Genomic DNA, 24,267 nt, shown 5'->3' on the forward strand with positions numbered 1-24,267 from the left:
GAATGAAAGCACTTTCTATATGCTCTTATTTGTGGGGAGATTTTTAAGCCCTCCAGATCAGCCAATACAAATTTTGTTAATAAACTGGAAGGCAAGAGGAAAGAAATAGAAATATGACTACAAGTTTTCTTTTCACTTTCAAAATAGGATTTTTAGCTTGAGAAGATTTTCTGTAATTTGTTTTTCTATTTTCTGTAGATCAAATACATCAAACTCTGCATTCCAAAAGCAATGCAAATTGTTGTGCATGGTATGAATAAAGTAGACATCAGAGAAGTCCTTTCTGGGACTGAGATAAGGAATTTCATGGTAGCATTGCTTATAAGAGCCTTTGCAGTCACCCCTACCCTTACATACTTTATTTCCCTCTGATTTAACACTGGTACAAGTATTACTGAACACAATACATGTTTTACACAATATGGGAACAGACACAGCTTGAAAGACAAAATAACCCAGTGGGAAGACAAGAGATTTTGCTAATCAGCTTCACCATTGACCTTCACAAACATCTCCAACAAGAAGCTCGAGGGAGCAGAGCAGGGCACAAGTGGCAGAGAGGGGACACTGCTCGAGTCAGCTGCCACCAGGCCCTAAGACATGACCTGTAACACTTCTGCAGAAGGCTGGAACAGCTCCAGGGGGTTGTTGGGTGTTTTTTGTGAGTGTGTGGGTTTGTTAGTTTTGTCTTTTTTTTACTCTAACCAACAATTAAGACTTCACTGCAGCCTTCACTTGCAGTAAGTTTTGCAACATCAGCCAGCTTTGCAATCAGTCTGCATAAATGCAGAAAATAGAACTTTAAAAGCAAAATCTATTTATACTTGAAATTTCCACTCTATTGTCAATTTTTTAGTGCTGTAGAACCAACTTGCCTATTTTTGAAAAGGTACCTTATCTGACCAGTATTTGAGACAAAATCTTGATTTAGTTACTTGACACATCTTACCATGCAGCACACAAAACTAGAGCTGCCTTCTTCAAAAATATTTATGAATATTCTCTCTAAGTAGCCTGGAAATTATCGGTACCTGCATTCCTTCCCAAACTATTATATATTACAGAAATATTGAAATCAATGAAAAATAGTATTTGTTAAAATTCCTTAGGTGAAACATTTAACACTGACTAAAGTAACTTCAATGATTCTATAAGCATGAGTCTGTTTTCAGCAGGTGATCTCCTTCTTTCTTACAAACAGAAAAGAAAAACTTAATAGAACTGCCCCTAATGAGTCAATAATTCAATCTATTCTTGTCCAGATTCAATCCTGAAGGCCTTCTGCTGTGCAGGAAAACCTCTCAACCACAAGCCCAGCAGAGATTTTGGGTCTGACTTAATTAATTGGTTACTTTTGTAAATCAAATTATATATTTTGCAATTGTTCCTCTCAATTTAATTCCGAGTTCACAAAACCATTAACTGACAAGTCAAATGCCAGTGCATTTAATGATTGTTCCCCATTTTGCATCCTCACCCTTTCTAATTTTCCTTTCTTTCTTGAGCTTAAGTAAGCAAGATAACTTAAACATTGAGATATTTCTGAGAGCAAAACCAACTTTTCTCATTCTAAATTGTGACTGATGATCCCTTAAACTCCTGCAAGTTACCAATTCTTCCTTTCAGAAATACCAATCAAAAGTGGTTTTGATTTGTGATTGTGAAAAACACGTTTTACTGGTTTTGGTAAGATTTAAAGATTTTAATAAAAAGCCAATAGGAGACACATATAAAACAAAGGGTTAAAACGGCCAGCTGCTTGGTAAGCTGCCAAGAGCACAGGGTTGTATTGGGAACACTTCTTTAAATACATTTTACAATACATTAACCTGCTGTATATTTATAGTCTTTTATGTATAGTTTAACTTTTTTTGAGAACTATTTAGCATGGCTACTTTTTGGGTTTGTTTTTTCAGAGCATGCGTGTTTCTTGGCTTGTGGTTTGAATTTTCTTCTTATTATCTTTTAATTTGGGTGGTGGTCCCAGCCTTTTGCAGCCGGTGAGTGTTGATAATTGTTGTGTCAGCTGCAGGGTCTCTATTACACGTTTATGGGCTGTTATCTCAACTAAGTGGGTAGTTTAAGCATACTATTTCTAAAAAACGTATGCCTAACTTTTACTATAAGAAAAAACCTATATTCATACAGAAAAGTTATTTTAACATTATACATACAGCATTTATCCAATAGTTGTGAAAAGCCTACAATATGTCAGGCACTTGTAACAGTGATTACAGTGAATGTATCCGGGAACGGCCGGGGGAAGGCACAGTCGCTATCCGCTGCTGACAGTCCCGTTGTTGGCGAGTCCTGTCGCAGACACAGCCGGGCTGTCGGAGCAGTGTCTGTCGCATGTCGCGACATTGGCGCTGCCTTTCTCCCTGTCCCTCCGCCCCCTGGCGGCGGCCGCGCGCACTGCAGCGCCCCAAAGCGGGGAGGAGGAAAAGGCTCTGAGACATTGAGAGCTCACTGCAAACATTCGGCTGCACACAGGGCTGAGATCAGCACTTCTAGTTGCCAAAAAGAGGAAAAATCTTCTCCATAAATATATATTGTAGTAGAATTTTTTAAACCCCTTAAAATTAGGTTATATGGGCATGTTTTAGATTTTGCATTAGTTATACGTATCCAGATACTACTGAGGAGTTGAAAAAAAATCACAGATTTCAGAAGTTCACATGGCATAACAAAAGTGATGGGGAAAAGGTGTTTAAGGTATTGCAAATTATGCTTTCAGACTCATAGCACTTGTTTCTGTATTGAACTCACAGAAGGAATAAATATGAATACAAAAGTAATACACTAATGATTACATGGCTGAAATACAAAATAACTTACATTCAAATAAAACCAAAATAAAGGAAAACTTCAAAACATCATTTCAGAAAGAGGTATAAAATGACATCATGCTTTGAATAAAGAAAACACGGGGAAGTTCTTGAATCAAAATCATTTTATGGAAACAATTGGTTAATATACTGGAATATAAACTGGCAAATAAACAACTGGAAATAATACAAGACCTCATGATGTATGAGCTGTCTGTTTATTATAAGATACACTGTAGTTCACAGAATAATAGAATCACTTAGGTTGGGAAAGGCCTTTGAGATCCTTGAGTCAGACACTTCCAAGTTCTCCCCTAAACCACATCTCTGCTCCTGTGCCTTTGGGATTTCCTTCTTGAGGAATGTCCTGGACTCCTTTTAGACTGTCTCCCAGGGGACTCTTGCCAGCCAGGCTCCTAAGCAGCCAAAGTCTGTGCCCTGGAGGTCCAAGGTGGCAGCTCTGCTGATCCCCCTCCTTACTTGCCCAAGAATTCGTGATCCCTGTGCCCCTGATGGCCTGCATCACCCTCAGGTCCTTCTCCCTTCACAAGCAGCAGGTCCAGCAGGTGCCTTCCCTTTGCTGGCTCCCTCACCAGCTGAGTAGCAAAGGTCTCTTCCACTCACTCCAGACACATCCTAGACATCCCTGCTCCCTGAGAACAAGGGCCAACAATTGTGAGACTTCTCCCAGCTGCTTACAGGGTGTCTCATCTGCCTCTCCATCCTGGATGGGTGGTCTCTAACAGATTCCCACTGGGATATCTGCCTGTTAACCTTTCTCTGATCCCTACCCCTGAACATTCCATCATCACACAGCTCAGACACTCAGAAAGAACAATTCCTAACATACAGGGCTGCCCCACTGCCTCTCCCTCCTGAAGGGTTTCCAGTCATCCATTGCAGACTCCAGCTGTGTGAGCCATCCCAGCATGAGGCAGCTGCAGCTTTCCTGCTGCACAGTGGCTTCCAGCCCCTCCTGATTGTTGCCCGTGCTGTGTGCAGTGGCGTAGATGCACTTCAGTTGGGATATTGATCCCAACACCTTTTTTGGGGGAGAAGCCCTGATTTCTACAAGACTGTTGGAAGGCATTTCCATGCCTTATGTCTTTGCTGCCACAGGGCTCTCCACTTGCCTGCTGCACCAAAGGACCTCACTGGCACAAACACTGGTGTGCTGCCCCCAGGGTTACCTCCAGCCAGCCTGGTTTTGTCCCTTTCCCCTTTCAGTGGGTGCTGATCACTCAGTGGCAGATACCATTGCTCCCTGCAGGGTGGCAGAGTCACAGCCCCTTCCTGCATGCCATTCCATGCAAATTCCCATCCAAACTGCCACACCACACCCTGCTCACTTGCACTGTTCTTGGTGCTCTCCAAGTTTCTTTACACAGTCTGGGCTCAGCCCTGTTACCCCTAGCCCTGCCCATGCACCCTCAGCTTTGTGGCTCCTGCAGCCTTCTCACTGCCCTGAGGCTCCCCTGGCTAAGGAATCATCCCTGTGTCCTGCAGCCTTCTCAGTGCCCTGAGGTTCCCCTGGCTAAGGAATCATCCCTGTGTCCTGCAGCCTTCTCAGTGCCCTGAGGCTCCCCTGGCTAAGGAATCATCCCTGTGCCAGGACCAGGGCTGCTCATCACAGCAACTGCATGTGTCTGTGTATGTGCACACATATATACAAATAGATGTGTGTGTAAAACCAACAGTTTAAAACAAGTCCTGTGTGATATTCTTAATTATACGTGGCTAGGCTAGAAATCTTTGAGCAATAAACAGAGTAGTTATTGATGGAAGGTATTTTGTGATTTTAACCAGGCAGCAATTGAGCCAGTCATTTCTTCTCCAATAGATGTCTTAATCATGATTTCTCACATGGTTGAAACGTTCACATTTTGTAAAGGACATTTTCCTAACACAAGCAAAAAAACAAAAGCCAAAAAGAAAACCCAAAAAAACTTGATCTAGAAGTTTTTCCTTTTGCTTCTCTTGGGCTTTCTTTTCCTCAGTTACTGGGAAGCAAATGCTTACAGTACAAACTGTTGTCATGTTTTATCATTTTTTCATATTAGCAAGATCAGGTTTTCATGTGTAAATAGATCACAATCTCAAAATTACTGTACTAAAGTAAATAACTGGATAAGGTGTGCAATTAGTAGTGCATCGCCCTTGAGGGTTTGTGCAGTTAGTGTAGTAAAAATTCACCGTGTACTTGTGAAACCATGCAAAGCTGCTGCCACCCAATCAAGAAATGGTGGGTTTAGAGTGTAAAAATTTCACATGTGTTATTTTTTTTTTACCACTTAATGAGACATAGGGGGGAAAAACAGAATTCCAGCTCATGGTAGAATGGACACTGCAAAGGAAAGTAACTTATATTAAAAATAGTATTTCCATTAACAAGTGTTGCTATCCTTATTTTTAAATTTCTTATGAGTGACTTATTGCATAGATATTACTAAAGGCCTTTTCAGTTTGTGTTACTTCAAATCATATATTTTCAGTACTGAAAATAAGAACATAATTAAAGATAAAATGATCACAATCACTCTGAATAAGAAAGCTAAGAATATAAATTGATTCAACATCAGCATTTGAAGTACATTAGATAATTAAAGCTTAAAAAGAGGTTCAGTGTTGAAAGGAAAAAAATAAAAGTTACACTAAGAATTTTGTGTTTTGGGTTGATTCAGAAATAGAAGAGCCCATGAAACCAACACTCAGCTAATCTTTCCTTCCTATTATGGTATTAAAAAATACCAAGTCTTAGTGGGATAAGTAGCACTATTTAATCAAAATGTGCAACAAATAAGAATATTTTTAAAAGTCTCCAAATATATACAAGAGAAGTATAGAATCCTGCAAGCATTCAGAAGAAACAGGATGACCTCAAAAGGCTGAGGTAATGGAAATGAGAATAAATACATTTGTGCAATAAATTAAGAAATTCAGTTCCAAATCAGTAGAGACTGTGTAATGCCTGCTACACCACAGTATGATACAATCAAGAAAAACAAAACAACCTAGGACCAAAGGATTCTCCGACGTGGCATTTCCAGTAGAAACAGCAAATTTTACTGTCCCAACACTTCCAGCCAGTTGTATTTCAGAATGCTGATTTAAACAGCAAAGGTACAGAGAAGAGTTTGTGTGATGAAAGGATAACTTGAACCCAAATCAGATAAGATAAAATATGCTTGGTTTGTTTAGTATAACACCCCAGACATGGAGACCTGTAGGATTTCCATCCTGGCAGTGCCTTGACACAGCCACAGAAAAACCAAAGCCGAAGGGCAGCGTTGGTACATGCACAAAGTAACTGAGTGAACTCAGGAAAATTCCTACTCCTGTGTGCAATGCAGTCAGACAACTTCTAGGAGTTACTAGTAAATCCAAATAAACTAATTTGGTTAGAAGTAGAGTCTGATCTAGTGAAGGAGCAGATGTGACTGTGTCTGCAGTAGCAGTGGACTGGAACCACAAGGAAAGTGCCTTTGGGTTTAGGTACCTCGTGTTAGAGCTGAGACAGAGTGCAAACTATGCAACCTTGTAGGTGCTGAAGATCCAAACTTAACTTCATGACACAGAATTTGTCCCTGACCTCCATCTTTATCTGAGATAAACAGGCAGAACCACTAAAAACAATTATTTCAGCTAAAGTGAAGGAAACCTGGATTAGACTGCCTAACACTCCTCCAAAGCAACATTACCCTCACACTGGATTTCCAATGAAGGTTGTACAAAATTTTATTTAGTTCTGTGGTAAATCATGCAACTACTTAAATATCTTTTTTAAGCTTTTTGTAAAACAATAGGCAGAAGACCTGATGGATGTCTGGAGCTATAATGCAGGTATAAGCTGAAAAGAGCAATAAAAAGATGATTTTCTGAGTATTAACAGACTAAAGATTTGACTGAGAACACAAGTAAGTTGAACCTGAATAAGCTTAGAAAAACTATTGAAAAAGGCAAGAGTGGTTGGCTCAGGCAGCCACTGCACTCATTCTGTACTTTTCATTCTGTTAGGATTAACTAAATCCGTAGCAGAGATAACAGCAAGTAAGATGTATCCACAAATGAGACAGTGTGGAGCAAAATACATAAAGGTTCCAGCATTTTAGGAATGTTTTCAAAAGTTATCAAATGGAAAATCTGGACATGAGTTATAATGATGTATGAAGAAATTTAAAACATACCTCCTCCAACTACTGTACCTATAAAATTATTTTTAGCCAACACGTCCACTGAAAACCGTGAGCAAGAGTGATGTGTTTCATGGAAATTACTTTTAACTTCCCTCCTCTCCCCAACACAAATCTAGTGAATGGTTTCCCTCAGGAGCACCACAGAACTTTGCTACCCAGGAACTTCACTGGGCAATGAAACAGGGGGCTACAGGGAGGGTTTTTTAAAAATAAAACATGTTTTGGAAAGACAGTTTCATCTGCATGTCCCAAAGGATGAAAACCCATGAAACTGAAAAATTGTCTGCCTCCTTCTAAAAGGCAGATCCCGCTGCTCTCCATTCCCTGCAGACCCCATGTCCCAGCAGAGGTCCATGCTGTCTCCCAGGGCCTCACAGCAGCACAGGGACAAAGATCAGATCATGTTTTTGGACAGAAGGGAAGCTTAAACTTAAATACAGATTCAGAGCTTTTGTCACTCTTGCTGTTTAGGGAGCTAAGTGGAAAAAGTAACACTATGTTTTCATATAATCTTAAACACAAAATATTCAAACGTATTTAACAAAAACACACATCTGACAAGTAAGCATGTGTAAACTTCAATGTAAGGGATATACTCTATTACTGCTCATCCAAAAGAGGAGAAAAAATTCTACAGGTTTATGATTTCCTACACAAAAAAAAAATTGACTCTGTTTCAAAATTCAGATGTGTCAACAGTGTCTTATGGAAGTGGAAAGTCTCTGCTTCATCTTCTTCTAAATAATCTGAGAGCTGGAAAAGGAGAGATAACAAGGAGCAGCACAGTTTAAAATGAACCATAAGTGCATCTGAAATGATCCATCTACAGCAACCTTTTCACACTGATGAATTGTCCTATGCATTTGTCACTTTTGTCCCCCAGCTCTTAAGTTTGAATTATTCCTGTAACATAGGCATGTAGACAATGGAAATTTCTAATTTCACAGTATTGTTGAGTGGATATCAACCAAAACTCCACTCTAGCATCACTCAGACTGTAGAATTTCAGAATGTTTGAAGCAGAGAAGCATAGTCACTTTTCTGTAACATCAGTTCCATTCAACCTCTCTGACTTACCCTGTGAATCTGACATGTTCCACTCTGATGAAGCAGTTAATGTTACATTAGAAGTCAATTTTTTGATATTACAATATTATTTCATTGTGATATAAATAAGGATTTTTTTTTGCATAATCTGATATGAAAACACATAAAAGCTCAATGCCTCAATTCTTTCCAAGCAGCTTTGGTGTTGTGTTGATTCCTTGGTCTAGAAACAACAAGGAAATTCCAGGAACAGCCAGGAAAATGCCTAACATTTCAGAAACCAAAATACATACTTGGAATGAAATATAAACATTTCCTGAAGAAACAGACAATTTCCTAGGTAAGTCTGTATGAGAGCTCCACTACATAATGACAAAGAAATGAAGTTCATTAAAATCTCTTGAAAGCTGACAACATACTAAGTAGTGCTTACAGATACCAGACACAACCTCATTAACCTTCCTCAGGAAATGGGATACATGATTAATTTCCAAGTCTTGCAACTTTATGCCAAAAATGAAGTTATCCTAGGTCATGAAGGAACAGCTAAGCCAGAACATTGTATTTGCAGTGAACAATCCATAGCAGACTGTGGGACAGGGCATGTAAAAGGGGTGGGAGAGTGGAAGGAAAAAGTAGAATCTTGTAATACCAACAAGCAGGTTGACACAGTAAAGTTACAAGGAATGCAACTGAGCCTCCAGGGAAAAATGGATTACAAAATCTCATGTGAAAAATGCAAACCCTGGCAAAATTGCTTTGCCTCATAATGGGAAACAAACCTGTTTAAAAGAGAGAGCCAAGGGATCCATTTGAAAGTTGCAAGTACATGAAAAAGGCTGATGGAACAGTTGTGCTTATGCACAGCATCTGAACCATGTAAAAGCAAACATCTGATGCCCCTTTTACCCTTTCACATATTGGTGAGAGCATCTCTGCATTTTTCCTAAACAAAGTCACTTTACCAGTTGAGAAATGAAGTTATAGTAGTGCTAACAAAAGGAAGCATCAGCATAACTGCTGAAGTGTTAAGCTATACTGTAACCCTCATCACAACTAAAGACTTCTCTAACAAGCCCACTGTAAAAAAACGATTTATCAATTTCTAAATTAAACATGTAAAAAGGAATGAAAGGTTTCTTTGCCCTAAAAAGTAGACCTGCACAAATTGTAATATAGTAAAAAGTCTTGCTCCATAAATATATCTTCTAAACTTGAAGAGATATCTAGGTCAAATCATCACATTCCACTGCAGCTGTGAGTTATAAAATTAGCTAACTTTCATTTAGCTGAGTATTAGTTTATTCCTCACCCATTCATGCTCAGTGTTATGAATGAATCTATTACAAAGTGCCCCCCTTTTAAGTTTAGAATGTGCATTGTACCACACTACTGCATCAATAATATCTTTAAATATTCCAATGTCCTTGGTTAAAGGAAGGGCAAGAGTGGGAAATCACTGCTTGCAAGTGTGGTTTGGAGACAGACTTACCTTTGCCAGCATTTCTAGGAGGAAGAGGAGGAGCATCAGATGTTGGAGAGGTGGGTGAGTCTGTGCTTGCAGAAGCAAAGATCTGGTTGGTAAAGGCTCCATAGGAGAGTCTTTGCTTGTCTCTGGGAGTGCTAAATGAAGGGTGAGTCAGTTTGTCTTGGGGAGAAAGGCTTGAGGAGTGACAAAAGCTTTGGGGCCTTGGAGATCTTTCCTTTTTTATAGGACTAGGCTGTAAATAGAAAAACAAAGATATGATACAGCTGTCTAAACACTAATTATAGTTAGTATGTTTGGAAATAGCATACCAGAATGTAATTTAGTGAACATGAGCCTAGTTTTTTTCCTTTGTTGGACAAATAAACCCCCATTCCTCCCTTTTTCAGCAATTCAACCTGAAAGGTCCTCTCTTCTAAATGAAAATTAAGATTGTACCATCAGCAAATCATCATGAACACAAAATTAGATTTAATTTTAAAGCAAGAAACACACACTAATAATATACTAATTAAAATACCAATAAAAGCCCAGTAAGCTTTAGAATGTAAGAGTAATTTTCAGGGAATATAGCACATTACTCAGACTAGACAATTATCCTCAAGTATATAACCCCACTGATGCCTAGTAAAAATGAACAAACACTTCTGACAGATCAGATTTATTTGGTCCCTGAACTAGCAATATAATCCATGATACAGCTCTTTTTAAATGCATCTAATTGCTCTTTGAAGAAATTTTGCACATCAGTTTTTGCCTGCTGTACGTTAATGGGTGCATATGGAGCACGATCTGTTTCCCTGCAGCTCTGGTTCAGGTTATTATCTCCAGCACAGCATCCCTCATCCTCCAGAGGCTCCTCACACAGATGATCATTTTGTTCTCTACTGTCCTTGAGGACATGCAAATTACTTTGGTTTCTGAATTTTTCAGTCCCAAGTGTCACAGAAAATGAGAAGTTGTCCACATTTCTTTCTGCGGCACTCATATAAAATAGGAGAGGTGTATTTGCATTTATTGCAGAAATAGAGCACACAGTAATTAACTGACTTGCTAAAGTAGGACACTGAGGCTAATTTTTCACATACTCTAGGATGGCAATTATTCTATGCCCTCAAGTTTTGCCTTTCCATTATTTCTTTTTAAAAAAAAAAAAAAACCCAACAAAAAAACAAAACCCAGGAATAAAGAGCACAGCATGGTTTGTAAAAAATAGAGTTATTTATTCAATAACTAGGTTTTTAATTAATTTATGGAAAAAATTAAGTATGTAAGCTTTGGATTTCCTCCAGCTAAAATGTAACAGCCTAGAATTCTGAAGAGGATAAAGTAACAAAGTAGTCCAGATTTGCTGATTTATATTATACTGTATGTCTTGTCAAAGTCAAACTTCTGAAACAGCCCATAATAACTAAGTTGGCAAAGTATATTCAGAAAGCACTTAGGCACTCTTTAACACACACCTCAAAATTAGTTTTTTTGCCCCTAAAAATATGTAAGAAAAGAAAGGCTGAAGTGTGTCTCCAATTCCCATTTATTTCCAGGGAGCAGAGATGCAGACAGTTTTTGTGCAAAGCTGTAGCAGGAACTCACGCTCACCTTATCGTCCAAGTCATCATCACTCTCATCAATTTCCTCCTGCCGAAGATTCCACTCGTACTCCACGTGCACATGTGGGTTTAGCTTTCCTGCCTTGGCCTGAGAAAGCTGAAAGAAACAAAAACTCTTGTTAAAGTACAGTAATTTCACGATTATAAGCCACACCTGATTATAAGCCGCATGTCCAGGTGTCGGTAACTGTCTTGGGTTACAATACAGAGTGTGATAAAAGGTATCTATTCTATCACCATCTGTTGAGGGTGGGGGCAGTGATCCTTATCTCTGCAGGAGATATTCTGCTAATGGGCCATCCATTGAAACCAGGCAGGGCATTGTTCTTTATCTTTTCACAACCCATCCTTCCTCCAGCGAGTCATTTTCAGCTCATGGCCACTGAGTCCCACTGTGGGACTGATAAAATTACTGCATCCCATTGGAAGTTGCTCCAGCTGGGGAGAAGAGCCCAACATTTCTTACCAAGATAAAAACAGAGGTTTTGGGACACTAAGGGAGCCCCTTTCTCCACTGGACTCCAGAGGAAAACCGGATTTCTCCACATCACCACTGGACCTCCGGAGGGAAACTGCACCTTCTACAGGAGCACTGCTCCAACTGAGCCACATCTGTCATTGCAGGAGGATGCAGCCACCATGGAATGGGACTGCTACCAGCACCCTGCCTGAGGGGTGTCAGGTTGTACTGTGACTTTGTCAGGGTTTGGGGTTTGTTTCTTTGTAGTGCTGTATTTCTATTTTAATTTCCCTAGAAAAGAACTGTTATTCCTAATTCCCATATCTTTGCCTGAAAGCCCCTTGATTTCAAAATTATAATAATTTGGAGGGAGGGGGTTTACATTCTCCATTTCAAAGAGAAGTTCCTGCCTTTCTTAGCAGACACCTGTCCTCCAAACTAAAACAGCAAGTTTTCGTTCTTTGTCCATATACAAGACACACCTGATTATAAGCCGCACTTCCGGGTTTGGACCAAAACTTTAGTCAAAATGGTGCGGCTTAGAATAATGAAATTACTGTACTTGCTGTTCTTTTGGTGTTAACTAAGTTAGCTTTGTAATGACAAGAAATGTAAGTTTAAAATTATTCCAGATTCAAAAAAGAACAAAGCAATTTCAAGCAATCACACAAATGTCCTTCATTTGTTTGAGGCATAGAAAAACTGCTAAAAGGCAAAAAGGAAAGATTTTTCTCAAAATGGGCAGTAGTCACTATGTTTGACAAGCATTTGAAAAGATAACATGAAAAGGTATATCCACAAAAGCAGAATTTATCTGGAGCCCTCCTTCCCAAAAAGGACAGGCAAAAGCTATTCATAAATTTTGGTACAACTGCTGCCCCATCAAAATCACAATCCTTGTACTCAAAACAAATGAAAAGCCATTTACCCTTTATTTAGATATTTTGTCTCTCTCACTGGATGAGACCAATATATCTTAAGCACAAAATTTCTTGACTTTGCCAGCCCAAATAATGTATTTCACATTCTTTAAAAAACAACTGCCTCAATGATCATCAAAAAAACCCTAATAGAGCAGTTCATGGTTATTCTGAGAGATAAATTCTACTTTTCAATGCCTAGATCTTCCATCATTATTTATTCCCTCACATCCTTTGAATTTTAGTGTACTTGATAGAGTTGATTCAGGAGTGCCTTTAACCATCTTCCTGAAATAAAATTTGGAATAATGAAAGTATTTCTTATCTCTTATGTAAGTATTCACAACCCACTTGAGCTGAAACTGAATTTAATTACACAGTTAAGACTCTGGTTATGCAACAGAAATGAGTTTAGTCCACCTATCATAATGCAAACACCTAGTTATTTATATTATACTTTTTTGTTGCCCATGGCAAACAATGTGCTCATTCATGTTGCTTTTTCACTCTTAACTCATTGCTGCTTTTGGAATAAAAATTGCAGAAATCATTTTCCTCTTCAAAAATTAAAAAAAAGAAAAGAAAAAAAAAATCTCTAGGAGAGTTAAGTGAAATAATCAGTGAGGTATTAATGGAATTTGGATCATAACTATAACTAAATTATTAACTGCTAGATAAGGTCACTGATAACATCCACTTGACTGTTTGTTCTGTATCACACCCAGCTGGTCCACATTAATGGCAGATGTAACTTTTTTAAAGAGATACTATAAAGAAAATAGCAATCCATCCCAGTTGTGCTGCACAGGTGAGCTGCTTGATCCAGCTGACAGAATACTCAAACCACTGGGAACAGCACTGACTTACACAGTAGGCACAGCAGTAACTGAGAAGTCAGTCCCACCTTATCAACCACAGCAAAATGCTGACTTGCATCCCCAGAAAATGGAAAATTCATTTGATTTGTGAAGGACAAGGTCTTTTGATTATTCAATAATTAATTCATGACAAAAACTTTCAATTGTCACAGGAAAGGTATTAAAATTAGCAGCTGCAGAGCGAAAGTAGATATCCTCGTGACATCAAAATGAGGAAACAGAAGAAACAGAATTTAGTGGCAAGTGTTCTGTAAATTCTCCTGGTTTTGTCTTGAATGTGAAACTGCCACAGTGGACTTTTTAATACCTTGAGAGTAATTAAATTTTCTTGCCTACTGCTAAATACATGCTGGTGGCACCTTAGAGGGCCAAGAACAAACAAGCTTGTTGGTCTGATGCAAAATCCTTATTCATGGCTAAATGCTTCTGAGGAGTACCTGGGAAAATCCTTATCACCTTTAATTCTTGAACACCAATAAACTTTGTGAGTGGTGTTTGTTAACATCCCTGACACATTCTCAGAATTCCAGAAGTTTTTGCTTTGATCCTGTTCAGTAGAGGGACAAAGTCCCACAGAAGCTGGTGTTCTACATCTTTTCATACACCAACTTCCAGACATTACACTTTAGCTTCTTCCTCCTCTCAGGAGAGTAATTTTAAGATGTTTCAATTCTCCTTATAAAAAGATTTTCACCATCTTTGAACTATGTGTCCTGCTAAATAATCTGAAAAAAGCCATAGCAAAGATCCACACCTGAAAGGTCTTGACAGTTTTAATATTACAGGCATTGTTTACTACTCCTGATATAAAAGCCTCTAGGAAAAACTTTTGAGGTGATAAAGCCCAAATGTCCTTGAATGATGTATTTATTGACACATCTGACCCTTTGGTGCTTAAGGCCTTCAAATACATCAGTTAAAATAACTACTTAAATACATTGGTTAAAATAACTATTCTACTGCACTAGAAGAAAGATTTTTTTCTTAAACTGTTACAAAGAAAATTACTGTTGTGTTTTAGGTAAGAAAATATTCACCTGTGGTAGGGCCTTCAGATCAACACACAGCCAGCTGGCAGCAGTACCACTTGTGAGATACAGTGGTAATGCTATATTAAGTAATCACTTTTTAAGAAGCAAACATTCCCCCTTGCCTTTGCCCCCCCGCTCAGCTCTTACCAGTTCCTCGCACTGGACAGCTTTCACTCTTTTTGCTGTGTCCAGAGCTGTCTCTCCAGCTTGGTTTACTACAAAATTAACAATACAAAAAAGAGCAATTATTTGAGATGTCATAAGAAACAATTTCTTAAATTTCACTACTTGCAGCACAGTAACTTCTAAAAGTGATGAAAAATATCTGTTTACTCTATAGCAGCCACAGCTCTTTAAGATTCCACTCATTTCATGTATCATCAGCTTCTTTCTGAACAGCAGCATCTGCTGGGACAGTCCCTAAATCCCTCCTAACCATCCTAGCAGAGAATATAAAGAAGTTTAGTCATCTCAATCTCCATGCAATGCCTTTGTCAGTAAAACTCTTACCTGAATAAGCAGGAGAGGCAAGCAGGCAAAGAAAAATAGGTCAAAAAAACCTAATTCTAAGATTTTAAAAAAAAAAAAAGTAAACGTTGATCCAAACAGATTTTACTTTGATTAATATGTAGAGGCTTGAAGCCTTAATTTGAAGACATTTGAACGTGAATAAATTTAAAACTTTCTGGCTTTGTCTTTATCAAAGCTATAAAATGGTTTACAATTTAAAATAACACCTGATCAGAAAGAAGGTGATATCTGAGGCTGCTGGGAGGTCCTTAGGCACAGCATCTAATGGAATCCTTTCTAGATGCTCAGTGGCAAGTCTTAGTAAGCAAAAACAACTCCCATATCCAATGTGGATAAACACGAGGTAAAATGTATTCTCACAGTGCATCAGTAGATGCCATGGAGCTGGAACAGAGAATGCTCTACAACACACCCAGACTGTAAAGCACTTCTGTGATCAAGAACTGAAAATAATCAAACTGAGATCTGTAATGTCTCTGTGAAATATTACACAGAGAATGCCAGGTAGGGATCCTAGAAAATACAAAGCAGACCTCTAGAAAAAGGCCTGTGACTTTGAAAGAATTCAGATCCCTAGAAGGAGGATTTACTTATGGAAAGATCTATCAGAGATGGTTCAATATGAAAAGGAATGAAAACATAGTACTTCTTATGTGAAGTTAACACCCAGATAGTTTAAGGACTATATAAATTCCAAACTTTCAACTTTTAAGGGGATGTTTCAAGGCCTATGTGAGATTGTGAGATCACTCAAGTTTCTATGTGAGATCACTAAAAAAACAACACAAAACAACAAAAAGAGCACAACACCCTCTCTCCCACAAAAAAAGGCACCAAAAAGGTGTGAACACTCCTCTGGCATCTACCTAGGAGAAAGTTCAATAGAAGGACCAATAAACTGCTTTAACTTCTTCAGAGAGCTTTCCCATTATACCTGCTAAAAAAGGTCACATTAAGTTCTCTGACTTATGATCATATTGGAACATATTCTACAGGTCCGTAAAAAGGCAGAGGAAACCAGTGACTTCTGCCACTAAACAATGAACTTCAGTTTATACAACAGTTCTTTACCAGGCAGTGGAGGAAAGTAATGGTGATGAAGAAAAAGGGAGAAACAGAATCCAGTTTGCATCAGCTGTTAAAAAAACTCCTATACCAGTAACTGACAGAATGTAAATGTTTTACAGACACACTGATCACATTTAACTCCTGGGCCTAACAAGCTGGATTCATGGGATACCTTCCTAACTCATGAAAAATGGGATCAGCTTTCTCAGCTGCCTTTCAGCTTCTCTTTGCACTTCATGTGTGAGGTAAGTGTAACACTTGCTCTGCCTGTATCAGTTCATTTGTCATAATGGCAAACCAAAAGTTCAATTGAAATAGAATCTCTATTTGCTCACAGTTAGGATAATCTCTTGTTCTCTAGATGGTCTCCCTCCCCTAATCAGTGACATGCTGGATGAAACCACAGCACCAGCTGCTACTGATATCAACAGAAGAATTAAATGCTGTGTACATAAAGCCTATGTATCTAAGAGCGGAATTAAACATCTGAAGCATTATAACATACAAGTTCTAGAATAAACAATAAACCTAAATTCCAGGCAGTTTAAAATGGGTCAGAAACAGAACTCTGAACTCTGCTTAGGGTTTACCATTAGTATTCCATATTAGGATTTTTTGTCACTATTACCTTCTTCCATTTTTTAACTGAATGTTTCCTTTAGGCTTGTTGTTGTTGTCAAGGTCTTCATCTTTCTACCACAGTTTTATTTTAGAAGTTTACTTACCACAGAGAAATAAACAAAAGCGGCAAAAATAATGAGAAGAAGTTTTAGGAAATCTGTATTTCCTGGCTTTAAATAAGAAACTTACCTAAATCAATAGTTGGCTTCCCCCTCAAAAGCAATTTCAAACACTCTGGCTTATTATATATACTGCAGTAGTGTAGAACTGTATTACCCAATGCTGTTTGTTTGTCCAGGTTTCCACTAAAAGAAAAAAGAACAATCAAGAAAAGTATAGTAGCTGTGCTACTCCTTTCAGATCCAGCATCCCTATAAATAATATTTGCATAAAAACTTTACTGAACAAATATGAAGTAGGACAAAAAAAAATTAAACTAAACATTACTTTTAAAGACTATTAAGAATTGTTCCAAGGACACTGGAAATACCTGAGCTGTGATTTAAAAAGACTGAAAAGCTACAGAACAAAAAACTAAAGAAGTGAAACTCTAACTCAAACCTAGACCTAAGGTCATGCCAGTTGTTTTCCACTTGCTACTTCACTGAAATTCTTTTTCCAAACATGCTAAATTAGCCCAATATAAATATCTGAAAAATAATTCTGATATAGTTAGAATAGGTTAATAAATCCCACGCAGTCAAGGAACTATGAAGTGGGAATGAACAAAAGAAAGTAAGAAGGAATGTAAGGACAACACATCAAGTTAGGGAAAAACCAGATGTGTGAAGAGGCTCACAAGGCTTTTTAAAAACTGTGCTTTCTTCAGTTTTCAACTTCTAAACCCAGGTTTCTCAAAAACTGTTACTGACATTTTGGGAAAAATAAAATATGTTTGTAAACCAGAAAAGCAAAGCTCAGGAGATGATAGCTTTTCCCAGTGTTACCCATATTGGACAGTAAGAGCCCTCAGGGTAGGCTCTAAAGATGCTCCTAAACTTGAGTGTGCCACAAAAAAAACACACAACAGACAAACACACACCAGGTTACAGCTGTCTGAAGAACCTAGGAAGCTTCAGAACTAAACAAAAACAATTCTAAACAATCATCCAAAATATTAAAAAAATCCTTTAATAATGCTCAAAATAGTAATTTGGGCTTCTAAAACATTTTTCAAATTAGCATCTCAAACAGCTTGAAAATATTGGAATGTTATTTTTAATTTGTTACTTTAATAACACTTTCCTATAATCAGCACTCACACTTTTCATTAAGTCTTTTTACTTCTATGAACGCATCCCTTGACAACAAAGATCAACTCAGCCAATAAACTAGATGCTGGAAATTACTAATTAAGAAGTTTATGCTCTCAATAGCTTTAATACAGTTTATAACTATTGGAACACCTTTTTCAAAGTCAATGTAGCATCTGTTCATAATCTTCTGAGAAAGATCCTTGTTTTCTACTTTGCATGTGTCCTGTATTTGGTACATAGATCTACCATCCCTCCTGTACTTGAACTATTTGTTTGCATGGTTTCATAGCATCATGTGCTCTAAGTCAATGCTCTCTCATACACTACAAAGTTTTTCCTTTCATCCTATTTTTATGAAGCTTCTTTACATCTACACATCTTTCTCCCTCTCTACTGATCAGGAGCACAAAGATCAACTTAAAGGTACTAAAATACTCTCTTTTGAAACATATCTAAGGAGAAGATTATAAGTGATGAGCACTGTCCAAGACATTGCCAGGGTAACTCTGAACATCCACAGTTGTCATGTACAATTTAATGAAAAGTCAGCAATCCATACCAGTTTTGTACAAGGAAGTCAACCAGATGGAGAGAGGTTTGGTCAGCAGTCCGGACTGCTAAATGAAGTGCTGTTTCACCTGGTTCCTAAACACATGGAAATAGGAGTTAGATTTCTGTCTTACTTCTGCAAAACTTGTATATCAGACCTATGTGATACATCTCACTCATGCTTTACAAGTCTTTCAAAAGAAAGATATTAGGAAATTATGATCAAAATGATTACTGTTTTTTTTTTATTTCTAAAAGACACCATGTGCTTCAAAGGAAATGGCATTACACTTCCTGAACCAAATTTTCACTTTTCCCAGCTGGATGAAACAACCCTGAGGAGACTTTAACCATTTTAGCTACCAGTAACTGAAAGGGATCCTGTCAAAGAATACTGAGTAAGTTTGCAGTACTTGTTGCTTTACAACAGCCTGGTGAACACCAAGTCACAACATCATTTCCTACAAAAACAGCATCACAAAAATCACAGTTTCACATACATTAAAACTCTTGGAGATCTGCAGAATAGTTGAAGTTGGAAAGGACCTGTGAAGGCCTCAAGCAGGACCACTGAGGAGTAGTTGCCCAGATGGCTTTGGAATATCTCCAGTGGCAGAGACTCCATATCCCTGGGCAACCTGTGCCAGTGTTTGGTCATTCTCACAATACAAAAAGGTTTCCTGATGTTCAGAGGGCTCCAGTCTGTGCCATTGCCTCTGGTCCCACCACTGGGCTCAGTCTTCTTTCCACCCTCCCTGCAGGCATTTCCACACAATAATGAGATGCCCCTGAGCCTCCTCCCAGCTGGACAGTCCCAGATCTCTGAGCCTTTCCAGGTGCTCCAGACTCTCAGACATGTTTGTGGCCTCCACTGCATTCTCTCCATCATTTCCAAGTCCCTCCTGTTGTGGGGAGCCCAGATCTGGGCGCAGCACTTCAGCTGTGGCCTCACCAGTGCTGAGTGGAAGGAAGGATCACTGTCCTTCATGTGCTGGCAATGCCTGGAATGCCACTGTCACCTCTGCCACAAGGGCACCCTGCTGGCCCATGTTCACCTTGGTGTCCATCAGAACCCCCAGGTCTCTTTAGGCAGAGCTGGGTGGCTCCCAGAATAAGTTGGTGCATGGGGCATTTCACCCATATAAGGGTTTCTCCTTGTTGAACTTGAATTGAATCATACTTTATTTTCTATACATATCATATGCATTAATGCACTGGAATAGAAACAGAAATGCTGTTCCAATTCAATTTAAAAATTATATGAGAAGTTAATCTAAATAGAGATTTTAGTAACTCCTATTGATATAAAGGACAATTAAAAAACATATTACAGTATATATACTTTGAATTAAGTCATAATAAAAAAGATTATTTTATTAAGCATCGGAGAATTTACAGAGGACAATGCTGCTATAAATGTCCTAACTGCAAGCTACCTTTCAATTGGTGCTTATACCTTTCTAGATATCACTGCCTGCAATAGCTGGGAAGACTGAGGAGCTAATTCTGTGGTAACTGTTGTGGATGACAAACACAGAAAACTGACCTTGCAGTCAGAGAATTTGTAATGTGTTTCCATGATAAGCACTCTGTGATAGCTCAAGTGCTGAGACGATACTGAACTTATCCCTTTCACTGAACACTGACAGGCACAGTGTCCTTTGCCAGCTGGGCTATTTTCACACAACTTGTTGAAAACATTCTCTGACATGTCTCCAGGTTGGGAGAAAACATTGCTGAGCATCAATTATCTACTGTCAGTAAAAACAAGTTACTTTGCTCATGATTAACATTTGCCCATGGATAACTGAGGTCAACCTGGACTGATTTTTCCAAAAAACTGTTGCTGATTTCAGAAGGAAGATCAAGTAGTCAGAACTTGATACACACACATACAAAAGAATCTTCCAGGTTGAAAGAAATTATACTTCTGTAAATGTCTCCTCAGAAGCTGTGAAGTCATCAGATTTATTTTTTCCTCGTCTACAGTAAACAGAGACTTGCAGACAGTCAATCATGTGTTCCTTCAGCCACTATTGTAAAAGCAGGTATGATACTGTGTTACAGGTGACCCTGGGCTACCAAATATGTTCTTTGTGACCTTTCTAAAAGAGCCACACTGCAGAACAGGTGCTTTTCAACACCCTATGGTGGCACCAAAACAGTGTAGGATATCAGTATTACATTACACTCTCCTTTAGACCAAATGATGACAAAATATAAAGTGTTTTTTTCCCTTCCCACAAGGATGCAACATTAAGGAAAGGAAGAAAAACCTCATCATTTTTATCTGTAATTTCTTTTGTTTTATCACCTAGAGTAGCAGCCCCAGATCCTGGGCATTATACAAATACACATGATTTAAAATAGTAATTGTTTACCTGATAAGCTTACCTGTCCAGGCTCCAGCAGTGGCTCCATTAGCTCTACCCCCTCTGCATAGACTTGAATTAGTGCAAGTAAATCCCTGGATTTGACAGCCTCAAGTAATTCACTCAGTTTAGCTGCAGCAGATGCACAAGTCTTCCTAGAGAACTTATGATCTACATATTTAGCAGTGATAAATTCTTTACGTGCAGTCCTGTGGGGTGTGAAAATAGAGCTTGCTTTAGAAATTTTTAGAAAAATGGGTCAGTGATTATAATTTAAAATCACCTTATCTACCTTGGAAGCTGAGAAGGGAAGAAGAAAACTATCTGATAAAATGTGTGTTATTTATTGTTACACTGCATGTCATTCTTGCAAACAAGCCTCAAATATGGAACATTGTCAATTTTATCCTGTCTTCTTATATACAAAAATTACTCTGTGGGGACTAAGACCAAAGAGAAAGCAGAGTTTGTGCCATTTAGGCCACTGTGTTTATCATCTGAGGGTTTACTACAAAACTCAAAGCCATCCAAGAGTTGAATAATGCACTTTGAAATCCAAACTAAGAATTTTCCACACAGGGAAGCTGAGGTAGCTAAAATGTGACTATATGACTGGAGACTGAACTTCTAAGAAGCTCCACAGTGGGAATAAAAACCTCCAGTCTTCTGCCATCCATGCCTTTCCCTGGCTTAGTTACTGTTTAAGACACTTTACATCACAGATACATTCCACAGTAAACTTTGAGAGTTTGAAGATTCAATACTTACATATCACTTGATGGACTGGGTTTAGGTGAAGGACTAGGTAAATTCCCTTCCATAATATCATTAAAACTAGTATTTCCTACATTCTTGGCCAGCTGCGATGAGGAAAACGATAAATGAAGGTGAGGACTTTTGGAGTCTAACAGCAATCTAACAACAGGACTATTAATGTGCATTCTCCACACTATTAATAAAAGATGGAAAACACAGGACTGAAAAATGAAAGCTCAATGCAGATACAGAGCAATTAGAAAGAAAGAAAATGCTTCTATTACGCCAGACCTTGTACAATAGACTTCACAGTCACAGAATTATTTGCATTTCAAGACAATTTGCCTCCAACACAAAACCAGAATGAGGAGCCAGCAGCACGAACACTGAAATGGTGCTGGTACACTGATCAGGAAGCTGCTTTGGGAAAGAAGCTTGGGCCTACTGAATATCATGCTTAGTAAAATTTGATTTAGATGAATAGCAACTTTGCAAAAAAATCTCAATATTTCACAAAGAGAGAAAGTGGTAATGTTGAACCTAAACCCAAATCCAGATCTACCTTACATCTTCTCTCAATTTTCCTATACAATATTTCTGTAACAAGTGTCTTCTTTCAGGCCAAACACAGCTAGGGAGATAAAAACTACTGCAACTGTTTCTTTTTGACTCATTTTTATTTTTACTTTGTTTTGTTTCTTTTTTTTTTGGTAGTCTCACATCAGATTCCTTTCATAATTTCAACATTACATTATTTCATCCATCAAGTGAAGATTCCTCCTATATTTTTCTTTCAGAATTAGCAACAGTCATTCTCCCTTGCCAAGTCAAATTAGCTTCATGTTTTAAATCACATAAGCTTTTAGACTGATTTTGGGTCAAGATCAGCTTTACAGAGGCAAAATCCTGATGGCACTAATTACAGTGGATATCAATACTCATTCTGCAACACCTCAGGACATGAAATGAGAAGTGACAAGAGCACCAACAATATAAAATAATATATAACTGTGCACCTGTAAAATATCCACAGAAATATGAAGGAGAAATTCTGTAAAAACACATTCCTTGAAAAATGTAAGCAGTAAATTGTACATTTTGGTTCTTCCTACATATATTGTCAACATTTGACTTAAAAAACCCAATATAAATTAAAGAAACTTACCAAGAGTTCAGACGTTCCTAATTTGTCTAATTCCAAAGACTGGATTCGAGAAATATGGACGCCCATTTCTCTGTGTATTCCAGAACACTCAATGCAGGTTAAAATGCCCAAATTAGTTGACAGCCATGTTGGATCTGCACAATTGAAAAACAAAGTATTTAATCAAAGTCCAAGAAATAGTTTGCAATGGTGGTAAGAGATGTATTCTGAAATGATTCCTTATTTAATGTTTCAAAGAATGAAAACAAATGAAACACATTACACACTTTCTTCCAAACTCTAGTACAAGTTTAACCACAAATTACTACCAATGGAATGCAGATTTTCAGATTTAGGAATAGTGCCAAAGGCACTGAATTTAGACTTACTTATTTGTACTGAATGAATGTAGTTCAATACATTTAGTACTTGTTTTCTGTACAAATTACTTCCTGTTTTTAAAAGTAACAGATCTCCTAAATTTGACAACCTCTGAATTTTTAATATTTACTTCTTAAACTTTAAATAGTCCTTCATAAAAAATTAATCACAGTTCTTTCAGTATGTAAAACAGCAGCAAGTTGTAGAAAATTTGAGGAATGCTGGCTAGTCCAGGAAAAAAATAAAAAACTTTAAAAATGCTGTCATGGAGGAGATCTGCATGTAATATCAGAATAGATTTTATACTACAAATGCTACATAAGAAGCATAACCAGTTTTTAGGAAAAGAAAAAGCTCCAGACATACTTTGTGCACTTTGTCCTTGACTTAAATAGTAAATGCTGAAGCATTAAGCCAAGAGTTTTAAAGCAGCAAGCTGGAGTACAGAGGTGAAGCTTAAAACTTAACTACAAATTAAAAGATGAATGAGAACTGTAATCTGAAGTTTCTATAGCTTTACACAATGAAATAATTGAATGAACCAATTCCAGGATTTGACATAACTAGATCAAATTACAAACTGGGATATAGTTATTTCAAATTTGGATCAGTTCTGCACCAGCAAGCATCTGCAAGATACACACTACTCAGTTCCAAATGAGCATCACCTTCTTGAAGTGTCCCTTTGATGAGAAAGCTGCAACAGCTGCCAGCTCCCACAGCTCCCACATCAGCTCAGTCGTACTGTGACCAGCTGCCCCTTCTCAAGCTCTAAGTGACACATAACTGACCTGTAGCTCTGTACTTCTGAAGATATTATCTGATAGGATTTCAACTCTGGGTCTCATTCTTTATACAAGACTACTTATTCCACCTCTGAAAACTTCTGATGCTGCGATTCCAGTAGTCTCGTGCCAAGATAAAGCCTCAGAGCAAGATCCTGGCCAGGTCAATTTTTCCACAATCATTGTCTAAATATTACTCACTTCTACTTAGTAGCATGCACAGGATCAGTGATGCCAAGCAACTTCCATTCAAGTGCAACAAGCATCTAGACACAGTGCAACAAGAACAGTTCAAACTCCAGAGGGGCTTGAACTGCTGGAAGTAAGCACAGACAACACACAAAAATATTT

General features: G+C 38.1%; 1 protein-coding gene across 6 annotated transcripts in view; it reads right to left on the minus strand.

The window, feature by feature from the left end:
• Positions 1-24,267, minus strand: part of ASAP1 (ArfGAP with SH3 domain, ankyrin repeat and PH domain 1) — a 177,659-nt gene that overhangs the window by 17,148 nt on the left and 136,244 nt on the right. For all 6 annotated transcript variants that reach the window (XM_033085931.2, XM_033086257.2, XM_033086019.2 and 3 more), the window contains 8 exons: positions 22,772-22,905; positions 21,619-21,710; positions 20,873-21,059; positions 18,489-18,574; positions 16,863-16,978; positions 14,601-14,668; positions 11,154-11,261; positions 9,561-9,789 (listed from right to left, as the gene is read on the minus strand). In XM_033085931.2, coding sequence (XP_032941822.1) covers positions 9,561-9,789; positions 11,154-11,261; positions 14,601-14,668; positions 16,863-16,978; positions 18,489-18,574; positions 20,873-21,059; positions 21,619-21,710; positions 22,772-22,905 — 1,020 coding nt within the window. The remainder of the gene's footprint in view (positions 1-9,560; positions 9,790-11,153; positions 11,262-14,600; positions 14,669-16,862; positions 16,979-18,488; positions 18,575-20,872; positions 21,060-21,618; positions 21,711-22,771; positions 22,906-24,267) is intronic.

Source organism: Catharus ustulatus, chromosome 1 (assembly GCF_009819885.2).
Source record: "Catharus ustulatus isolate bCatUst1 chromosome 1, bCatUst1.pri.v2, whole genome shotgun sequence".
Lineage (NCBI taxonomy): Eukaryota > Metazoa > Chordata > Aves > Passeriformes > Turdidae > Catharus > Catharus ustulatus.